This window comes from Falco cherrug, chromosome 5, assembly GCF_023634085.1.
Source record: "Falco cherrug isolate bFalChe1 chromosome 5, bFalChe1.pri, whole genome shotgun sequence".
NCBI classification, from domain to species: Eukaryota; Metazoa; Chordata; class Aves; order Falconiformes; family Falconidae; genus Falco; species Falco cherrug.
The window spans coordinates 57,151,972-57,162,934 of record NC_073701.1 but is presented as its reverse complement, the minus strand read 5'-3'; the positions used below and the strand labels follow the sequence as shown (position 1 = coordinate 57,162,934).

The 10,963-nt window shown below is 45.8% G+C and overlaps 1 protein-coding gene across 1 annotated transcript; it reads right to left on the bottom strand.

The window, feature by feature from the left end:
* Positions 1 to 239: 239 nt before the first annotated feature.
* LOC102049037 (cathepsin E-like) lies at positions 240 to 9,731 on the bottom strand. Its single transcript, XM_005431878.3, has 9 exons — positions 9,660 to 9,731; positions 9,312 to 9,489; positions 7,143 to 7,260; positions 6,534 to 6,652; positions 5,885 to 6,084; positions 5,134 to 5,256; positions 4,284 to 4,428; positions 1,565 to 1,663; positions 240 to 1,472 (listed from the first exon to the last, which is right to left on the bottom strand). The coding sequence occupies exons 1-9, from the start codon at positions 9,713 to 9,715 to the stop codon at positions 1,293 to 1,295; spliced, it is 1,218 nt and encodes a 405-aa protein (XP_005431935.1). The 5' UTR covers positions 9,716 to 9,731; the 3' UTR covers positions 240 to 1,292.
* Positions 9,732 to 10,963: the final 1,232 nt, after the last annotated feature.

Below are 10,963 nucleotides of genomic sequence, written 5' to 3'. Positions count from 1 at the left end.
CAGAGATATTGGTCTCCAGCTCCCCACAGCCCTGTCCTGCCTGGGAGGTGCCTGGCTGAAGACACTTTTTGGCTTTAGGAAGACACAAGCAGCCCCAGCATCCCAACACATCCCATCTCTCTCCTCCCAGAGCAGCCCGGATTTTCAATTGCTGTTGCATCCTCTCCTCCCCATCCTCTCTGGCACTGGAACCACTGTAAGAAAACATAAACCAAAACTGAAACAGCACTAAGACCAAAGCAGGTTTTACTTGGTTAAGTTTTATTTATGTGTACGGGGACAGTATCAGCTTTAACGATCCAAACAAATACGCCAGTGGTTATAATTTAGGTGAATCTTCCTTAGCCAGATCAGCACAGCTACCTGTGGCTGTTTCACTCCTCTGCCAGCACTGAAGCTGCAGCTGCTGCTGACAAGAAGCGGCTGAGCAGGGGGCAGTAGATGTCTAATGCTGGTGCATTGGTCCCATAACTTATCTGAGGTGGAGGAATGCTGCGGTATCCCTTTACATCTCCCTTTGCAAGGGCTGCAGTTCATATTTTGTAATGCAAGTAGATGCTGCTTCCAGCTGCCCGCACCGCTGAGGTAAAGCAGCATCTGACCTAAGTCATAGACGTTAAACACTGAGACCCAAAAGAGGAATAGAAAAGTGTCAAGAGAGAATGAACCCAAGGGAAAAAGCAGGATTGAGATATGATGTAAGCAGCAGAAAATGGTGTGCAAGGAACAGTAGTGGAAATTAGTGGTCACACAGGCATCAGTCAAATTTCTCTTTGTACAAACTGATTGGAACAACCCAATATAAAGAGAATTTCCATGGCACTAAGGAAACAAAGTTGGACAAAACCCCAACCATGGAAAATAATGAGCAAAAGGGAAACAGTAGGAAATGAGCTAGAAACTAGCACACAAGAAGAAAAAAGGATATCCAGACCAGATTAGACTCAGATTACTTTCCCCAACTCATAACTGCTATCTTGTCAGCCTGGCACTGTTCAGCAGTCTCTCCTGCTCTTTCACAAATCTGAGTACTGAGCTGTTTTCACTTCATCCTGGCAGCTGTGGTGTCCATCAGTTATTCAGGAAAAACTGTTTCTGAATTGTAAACATATAGAGATTGAACCACAAACTATGTAACTTGGGACAAGGACCACTCCAAAGCCCTTAAAACCTGGAGGGGAGCAACACGACTGCATTTAGGTCTAGAGTTTCAGTTAAAGCTCTTCTTCACTTATGTGTTGAAGATCATTACATTAACATTCAGGTTAAGGCAGAGAAAACGCTATTATGACTCAGTAGTAATCCTTCCTATGAACAGCTTTTGCAAATCCCACTCTGTCATTCCCACGGTCGAAAATGCAGTAAAATGCAGACATAAAGACATCTCCTAAAATCCAGAGTGGGCCAGTGCGAGTGGTGATGTCAAGAGACTGAAAGCCACTCATGCAGAAGGTTTGGTCTTCAATAGACTCCTGGAAGGGAAAGCACGTGTCCTTGTGGCAGCCTGCTCCAGCCCCAGCTCAGGGAGCAGGGAACAGGGAGCGGGGAGGTTGCGGATACATACCTTTATGATGTATTGCTCTGCTGTCAGCTTGTACTCGTGATGTCCAATCGTGAAGCTTATGTGGGGCGAGCTTGACAGTCTTCTGCAGTCTACAAGAAACTGTATGCGATGCACTGATTGAGAAGGGATCAATTTGCCTTTTTTAAGTATTGTCCTTTGAATTCAAGACTTCGGGGGCAGTTAATAGTGAATTTACTGCAGAGAAACAGCATCAGGCTGACTTATGGCCCGGCTTTCCAGCTCCTGCACTGGGTCAAACCAGCTTAGTAGCCCAAACCACTGCACCAAAGTCCCTAGGGACCCAGGGCTGATTAAAACCCTTGCGAGCCCGAAAAGGAACAATGTAAAGGGGGACTCTCACATCCCACTGTACAATTCGTAAGCAAAACTGAGCACGTGAGCCCCAGCAAACCCGTATTACCAATGTCTGTTGAGCAAAAGTCCTCCGATGCTCTGGCTTTGGCTGGGTGGAGGGAGCTGCCCCAGCCCACGCAGGGAGCACCCTATGGCTGCGGCTCACCCCACTCCCTCCCAAAACAACATCGTTTTAGGGGGAAAAAAAGCCAGTGAGCAATACAGCACTTTATACTTATACTCTACCCTGGAGTGGGATTTAAAAAGCAGAAGAAGGACTAAACTCTGCCATGGTCATTAATTTCCATAAATAATACAGTCACTTACAGTAACACAGAAGATAATTTCCTGCCCTTTCTAGTTATTTCATGAGACAACTGGCATGTTAAATGGCACTGCAGAATGCTCCCAGCCCCGGAGGGATCTTAGCTGTAAACTGTAGTGTTTAAAGCCATTGTTTTAGAGGCTTCCTAGGAGGAAGAATCTACTTTTCCTTGGTTTAAAATCTGCTTTATGAAAATATAACCCTAAATCTTGTGTATTTTTATCAGGTGTCATACCATTAGAATAAAATAAGCCATGGGATAAAGAGGACAAGGGTAAAAAAGCCAGAAGAATGGTTTGTAGGATATGAGAAGAAGGACATAACTCATTTACATAACTAGTATGGCCAGAATGATTTTAATCCTTGCTGGAAAGAGATAAAAGTTCTGGTAAAATCACTGAGGGATGCACCCACTTATACTGGGATAGATTTGAGCCAATATACTCAGCCTGTCTGTGGTTGCTACAAACAGTCATAGAGAGTGTTATTTTCAGGATGCTTTTTTGCAGAATCTGAGATGTTGGCTGAGGGTTCTTACATCAGCACCAGAGTATATTAACTTATACTGCAATGACCTGTTCCTTGTTCGTATTACACTAATGGAAGTACATTGGAAATACATATTTTATCTATATCCATTAGCATGTACCTTGGTATCAAAGCTTACTGTTTGACATGTATCTGAAAATGTGAATAAAAACAAAATTTAAAGTTTAATTGAGAAAGAATCAGAAGTCTCAGGGGTTACACAGATGCCACTCCAGCTCCTCCTTTTACAAAAGGAGGCAGATTCAGAGGCCAATTTTGTCTCTGATCTTTGCCAAGTGCACTGGGCAACCATAACACTCTTAACTTTCTTCCAAGTGCAGTTTTGGGTCCAGATCAATCAAGACAACTGCAAGGCTAACAGAAGCCGTATGTGGCAGCTTTACTAGGGGCACTGGAGCTGTGGCGACGTGGTAATTACCCGTAGGAGTCAGCCAAGGGCCAGCAATAAAGCACGGTAAAAATAAGCTGCTTTTTCCCTGGAGGCGAGTGGGTTTAGCCATCTCAGGTTTGTTATCTCAATACTTTAGACGTTACAGGGATTTCTGTCATGCCAGCTGAAAACTGCCAGCAGGGAGATGCAAAGGGCAGCAGAGAGACATCCCAGCCTGGCCTGTGGGCAAGGTGGTGGGAAAGCCTGTCATACCTCGAGCAACTTCGGTTCACACAAGCTCCCCAGACACGTGCAGGGAGCCAGGGATTGCAGGCGTGGAGCCAGAGAGGCCATGGAGTGGTACATCAAAGCCATTTTGGCCGCTGGAGGAGGTGGAAGGTGCTGGTCAGAGAGCGGGCAGGGGCAGGAAGAAGTGGTGGGGAGCATCAGCAAGAGGGATACAAGAGAGAGTAGCAGGGAAGAGAGGAAAACCAGGGAGGAGACAGAGCAATAAGGTTTGGGACGAAGAGTAAGAGACAGCGAGGTCTGTCCCACACCTTACAGCTCATCTGCCAGGAGCCAGCATTGTGAGGGACGTCACTGTGCATCCCTCCCAGTAGCCCCGGCATGACACCATCTGCTCTGCCGCACGCTGGCGGTGAGAGGTCCTGTCAGAGGAGCCGTGGTGGGGGCTGTAATTAAAGTACCTTTCCCTTTCCATTTGACGATGTCAGAACTTGCCATCAGGATTGAACCCCTCCTGGCTCAGGGGAGCTAATGGCTATATCTGGGGACATTGAATAACCTCTGATTTTCCAAAAGAAAATGATCTCTGATGTAGACTAGAGATCGATTCCTCAAACAGATGCCCCCATTATTTCCTTACACACCAGTATGGACAAGTATGGGAGTGAAAGTGGACATTTGGGAGGAGGTCTGGGGCAGGAAAGTAGATGGGTTAAAACTAGCTTGGCTCCCAGTTCAATGCTCTCCTGGAAACAAAGGTTTAGCCGAAATGTTTCTGAGCAATTATTTTGGTTATTATCCCACCCTACAAGCTCTTTGCACCAAATACCAGTTTCTCTTCCCCTTTGGCTGTATTCTGGCTGAATAGTTTTTACCTCTCCAGTATGCGATGGACTTGCCCCAATATACTCCTGTAATCGCCTGATTTGTGAAGAGGGGCCAGTGATAAGAGAAGTGCCTGAGTCAACGATGGCTTCACAGCCGTGGGAGCAAAACGCCACCCGGCCCTGGATCTTTATACTGCAAGTGTTAAAACAAAGCATCTTTAAGCAAATGACATACACTGTGAGTGAAGCAGCATATTATTGCTAGCTAAAATAACAGAGTATGGACTGACGTTAAAACTAGCTGCCAAGCTTTGCCAGTCTTAAAAGACAAGAATGTCTGTGAAGAAAAGAAGGTAATAAAAGGGAACTGCATGGGAAGGCGTCTTGTCTGTGGACCCGCTTTTCTCTCTTAGAGCTCCTACAGCCCTGATTGTTCCTGCCTGCTGATGAATTTGCCCTCACCCCCAGGTATGTGTCCTCGTCAATTCACACAGCCTGCTGGAGGAGCAACAAAGGGACACTGACTACGTTGACTAAGGTTAACAGGAAAGGTGAGAGCAGGACCCAGAGTTGGATTCAGTTCCTGGGTGCCTTCATCTCTTAGCTGAATAGTCAACCAAGAGTCAGCTTGACCACTGGTGTATCATATTAAAACGTATTAACGTGCTCTCCCAGAAACCAGCTACTCGTGCCACAGCTGATCTGGAGAGCTAATAAACCCTGGCCTCATCCTGGTGAACCCCCTCTTTGAGACACACAAGGGTAAAACACTGCAGCTGAGTCCTCCTGCATCTGTATCTCTAGGTGCTTCTGCCTCTGTGGGTTTTACCTGAGGAGACGAAACCCACCAAGTGTTTCATACATACATACATAGATACATACATGCACGCATACGTACTTGTTCAGGTGTATTTGCCAGTAGCTTTTCTCAGTGACTGGGACCCAGTGGATTGAACCTTTGTAGAGAGAATGGTCTATCCCCCCTAGAATCAACTCACCACCGTTCTCGGTGTCATCTCCTCTGAAAGCGAAGACAGGTTAACACAGACATGGGAGTGTGCCAGCATGCATTGATAAGATTACACTTTAAAAGCAAAAGACAAACCACAGCCCTTTCTAAATTCAGATATAGATGGCTGAAAAGGGTTATTTCTAAATTATAACTGCATATGTCCCAACTCAGAGCCTCCAAATAACCTTTGAGAAGACTTACTGTAGGCTGCCAAGGGCTAAGGAATGCATCAGGGGCAGGTTGAGCCAGTAGTTACTCTCACCTCAGAATAAACACTGGATAAACAGGTCCAGATTAGGGAAAAACATTTCTTTTCTGAAATGTGGCTACTTGGGCGTAGCATGGCATTTCTGATCATTTCCACAGGTCAGAAGGAAAACTCTAGCAACACAGACATGGTAAGTCTGGGCTGGGAGCCTTTCCTTTGTTTATGACTTGCTCCAACAAGAATAACTCCCTGTTCAAAAATTCATGGTTCTCTCCATAACATTTTTCCTTTTCACTCGATATTTTTCAGTGTCAAATTGAGAGAAAAAAAAACAACACCAAAAAACAAGAAATGGGGGAAATTACTTTCTAGAGATTAAGATTTATACAGATGTATGGTTGTTTTGGCAGTGTCATTTTAAAGACTAACCTTTTCAGATAGAAAGAGAAGACCGGCTCTTCTACCAGCTGCTGGTTCATGATGCTGTCAAACACGGGCAGAGCATTGCCCACTGCTAAGGAGGGGTAGCCCAAGCCCAGTACTCCATCAAATTGGGCAAGGGCAAAGGTTGTTCCTGGCTCATACACCGACTCGCCGAAGTCCTGTCCCTTGATGGAGATGTTACTTATCTGTTTGGTACCAAAAAAAAATCCACAACCATTTGAAAGCAAAGACACCACCAATTACAAGAAATCAGCTGTATTCCAGAGCCATATCAATGGATTCAACCAGTTTATAAAGCCTGGGTATCCTTGCATGACTTGCATCCATGTAGCAGGTGCCCATTTGGCAGGTAGGCTGCACCAATTCCTTTTAATACCTTAATTCTGTGGCTGCTTGTTCATAAACCCAAGACAGGCCCCAAGGAGACAAGCAGAAATGAAAAAAGAAAATCTTAGGGATTTGTCTCGGTAGCCCAAAGCTGGAGCAGCACCCGCATCTCTCAGCACCCGGCTTGGTGGGACCTCACCCTGCCCTTGTCTAAACAAGGCAAGGATTTCCAGGACAAGGCCAGTGTCTGAAGTGCCCTGAAAACAGCTGACCCGGAGGCTGACACCTGTTTAAGGTGGATGCTCACCTGCAGTGTGTCTTTGCCAGCAACGCCCAGAAGCTGTCCCGTGCCGTATTGCAAGGAGAAGGCTTCCCCTCCATGCTCATACGAATCTGACAGAAAGGACTTAAATCTCTGGTGCACCCCTACACAAAAAATAACATCCGTGCACTGAGGGGAGGCCCCAGAAATGCACCCACTCCCCGATGCAGAACCAGATGAGATGTAGGAGAGACAGATTTTTTGCTTGTCCTACAAGGAAGGGTCGATGGAAATCCCTCTTCCCCTGCAGGCACTCTAGTTTTTGGGTTTTAAAGACATAATATTAAAAAAAAGGGCATTTCCACTGCTATTGGTAGCAGCAGATAACGGGTTTATTTTCATGCCTTTTACACCAGGCACCTCGTGGTGTGGAGGGACGCTTGGCAGCAGCAGCAGGCGCCTGCCCCGGCTGCAGGGTGGCACAGAGGGGCAGAGGTGGAGGAGCAAGCCAGGGAGGGGAGAGTGGCCCTTGGGGGTGCTCCAAGTCCTCTCCTCCAAAATCCCTGCTGCAGGGATTCCAGAGCTCCTTGGGGAAGGAGAAGTGGCCAAGGTACCCAAGCCACAAGGAGCATAAGGGAGGGTAATGTTTCTTACTGCATGCGTCACTGATGCAATAAGCAGAAGGGACCCAAAAATTGGAGGAGCCGGTGTCAAACACGACGGTGAACCTCTGCGGTGGTGTGCCGACACTCACAACTCCGTAGTACTGTGCCTGGGGGAGGAACAACACGGTCAGCAGCAGGCTGCCTCCCGGTGAGATATTCCTGAGGAAAAGGCAGACTTGGGAGCATCACGCAATGCTCCTCAGGGAGTTTGGTGCGATTTCATTTAATTGCAAAAGCACACTGCAGGGAAGTGCGTCTGGCTCCACGAGTGGCTGTGCGCAGATTTCACTCCAGCTGCATGCAATAACGGGGCGGCGTTTTTAAAGCCTTTTGAGCCAACATTCAGTTGGGTTCCCCATGAAGCCAATAAGCCCGACCTGAGTGGTGGCAAGGTCAGCCCCAACACAAAGCTCTCACACAACCACACAGGCTTTCAGTCAGCTCCTTACTGATGTCAGTAAGAAATCAGTGAAGCAAAACCAGCACGACCCGCATCCACTGGTGTCAGAGGGCTCCAACCAGTGGCACAAATGCTGTCACATGTGGCTGGGCTTTTTCCTTTGTAATCAGCAGCTATTAGCAGGTCAAAAAATTAATTCTGTTGCACAGACTGTTTCTGATGTATGGAACAAAGTTCATCCAGTGGATAAAGAAACTGCTGACCATCCCTGGATACCAATTGAGGCTAGAGATAATCTGTGAACACGTGAATGCTGGAGTGAAGAGCTTATCCACATCCCCTATGAAGTGCCCTGGAAGAGCACTTCAGCATTAAGAGACCTATTTTTAGGAAGAGGCATTTCTGGAATTCACACACAGATAGAAAAGCAATAGCCTTTTGTAAGTGCCAAGCCTTTTGTAGCAATACAAATATTTGAATATGTATCTTCAAGTGCATACTTGTTAATTAATACACTGAATATAGTTTCTGACCCCAGAGTTTACAGCCTGAGCGAGATAATCATGAAAAGGCAAGCAAGGGTGCCATTCAAGAGAATATCCAGCTATACAGCAGGATTTTATTCCTTCCTGTATTAAAGACACCTTTATCAGTTAATCTGTAAAGTGAAGCAGCTCTAAGACATGTTCATCAGAAAAACCCCAAACAAACAGAAAAGTCACAAACACACTGCTCTCCCTGAAACCTCCAAAAACCACTCCTGGTGCTAGCTGGGTGTGCTGGGGAGCTGGGTCCTGTTTTGTCGTTTGAAGAGGTACGCCTCTTTGATAAGATTTAAAGCAGGCTGAAATATTTCAGTCTCCCTTGCTATTTTACACACGTCTAGCTCATCTTGACATATATTTTTATGGCACTCAAGTGTCAGGAAGTTCTTGCTGAATTTATTTGGCCTTCCCTTCCATTCCCTCCCCTGGTCAGATGCAGCCTCCACAACATTTCTGCAACCTAGCTTTCCTTTAGATAAGCATAACAGAAGAACCAAATAAAACAGAAAACAAAGACCATCCAAATGAACAAAATTCTAAAACCTGGAAAGACAGTTTACAAAATGGTTGACCTTCTGACCTGCCTGTCTGAGATCCAAGGAAACGCTTTTTTTCCTTTTTCAGTTTAAATGGTAAACTCAGCCAGGTTAGTGCGAGACCCAGGTCAGTCTCCAATGTTCAGTACACATTAAGCTCAGGAGATAAAAGCAGAAAAATAAAAACTCCACTTGGGTCTTTGTTATCACTGATTTATGACTGATTTGTGATCAAATAAATGAGATTTGGGGTATTTTTTATAACATGCAAACATCCAAATTTCTGACAAATAGAATACAGCTAAATGAAGTAATCAGGTTCTGCTACTAAAAACCCATTCCTGAACCAAGATTGATACAGCGAACCTTCCACATTGGTTTGGAGACCCAGCAAGTCCAATACAGATCTATGCAAAAATCAAATTTGTCACAGGACTACCAATGCTAGACTACATCAGTTTCCTACCCAGGTCTCATGCTAACTTAGATCTATACATGCTTTATTTTGCAGACTGGTAAACTAGTTTTTTATGATCTAACATTTATAGCATAGAGCAATGACCCATCTCGAGCTCTATAAATTCATGGAGAGACTAGATTTGAAATGTGCTGGGGAAAAAAGTCTGCCTTCAAGAGAACAGTGAGTCCTTATGATTGCATTACAAAACTGTACTTACATTCATGTAATCATACAGCCGTTCTGAAGCCGTTCCTACCGATAACGCAATATCTGCAGGGAAGCAATGCAGGTATCTCTGGGCGAAAATGCTGGGGTGGTGATTCTTCCAAAATTCCTCTAATTCTCCCTTTTCCTTCAGCTGTTTCTTGATAGATTTGAAATGAACAAGGGGGACTCTATGCAAGTAAAATAAACACACAAAAATTAACTGGTTGTCCTTTCTAGAGCTCTCAAATACTCTTTAAAAAAAAAAATGTTTCTTTTTTGAGACCCTGAGTAGCAACCAGCATGGGTCACCCCAGAAAGCCAGAGACACGTGCCAGAGATGCTAGATGTGGTTTCTTACCGTTCCACAGCCACGGTGAATGGGATGTAAACCACAGCCAACAGTATCACCCTCATGGCTCCAAACAGTTCAGAGTCTAACAGCACTCATTTACTCAAAAGTCCCTTTTTTATACCCTGTTGTCAGCAGAGGGCTGTTTGCCAGGTCAATCAATCACAGGAGGTCAGTGCTTTGGCAGAAAACCAGTTAATTTGCTCTCAGAGTAACCGCTGGATTGTGCAAACAGTGGTGTCCAGTGGAGCTACTAAGGCACAGATAACTAGGGCACAGTCTAGATGAAATAGACATTTTACTAACAGTTCTTGATGGCTTTTACATAAATATAATACATAGAATCATAGAATCGCAGAATCGTTTAGGTTGGAAAAGACCTTTAAGATCATCAGGTCCAACCGTTAACGTAGTGCTGCCATATCCACCACTAAACCACGTCCCTAAGTGCCACATCTACATGTCTTATAAACACCTCCAGGGATGGTGACTCCACCATGTCCCTGGGCAGCCTGTGCCAATGCCTGACAGCCCTTTTGGTGAAGAAATGTTCCCTAATACCCAATCTAAACCTCCCCTGGTGCATCTTGAGGCCATTTCCTCTTGTCCCGTCGCTTGTTACTTGGGAGAAGGGACCGACCCCCACCTGGCTACAGCCTCCTGTCAGGGAGAGCGATAAGGTCTCCCCTGAGCCATCTTTTCTCCAGGCTGAACCACCCCATTCCCTCAGCTACTCCTCATCAGACTTGTGCTCCAGACCCCTCACCAGCCTCGTTGCCCGTCTCTGGACACGCTCCAGCACCTCGGTGTCTGTTCTGTGGTGAGGGGCCCAAACCTGAACCCAGTATTCGAGATGTAGCCTCCCATGGGGTAAGCTTGGCTCCCATTAGCGTGGGGAAGAGGTGATGGCCCCAGGACTGGCCTGGTTCCCTCTGAGTGAGCTGCTTTTCAAGCTCACTTTAGTGACAGGTGGCCCAGAAGTGCCCCACACTGAGAAAGAGGACATAAAATACAACCATTTCCCTTTTACAGGGAAACACTTCAGCAGGGCTGAGCAGACAGACATTTGACAGGGTTGTGATAAGTCATCTCCTTACAACTGGAGTTTAATTCCCTACTTATGGGAGAACTCCGGTCTAAACGTAAATGTGACTGCCACCCCCAAAAATGGGTCTTAAAAGTAAAGACATACTTTTACATACAGTAATAAAGAGCCAGTGGGTTTGTGCACATTTCAGCAAGACATTTGGAAGTGCTTGCTTGGATTTATTTTCCTGCAAGTTTTCTGAGGTTAGCAGTTCCCACCCCTGCCT

Coding starts and splice junctions, on each gene's coding strand:
- LOC102049037 (XM_005431878.3), bottom strand. CDS start 9,715: ATGAGGGTGATACTGTTGGCTGTGGTTTACATCCCATTCACCGTGGCT. Junction 7,261..9,311: donor GGCTGTATGATTACATGAAT/GTAAGTACAGTT, acceptor TTCCTCCCCCAG/GCACAGTACTACGGAGTTGT. Junction 1,473..1,564: donor CAGAGCAATACATCATAAAG/GTATGTATCCGC, acceptor TTTCCCTTCCAG/GAGTCTATTGAAGACCAAAC.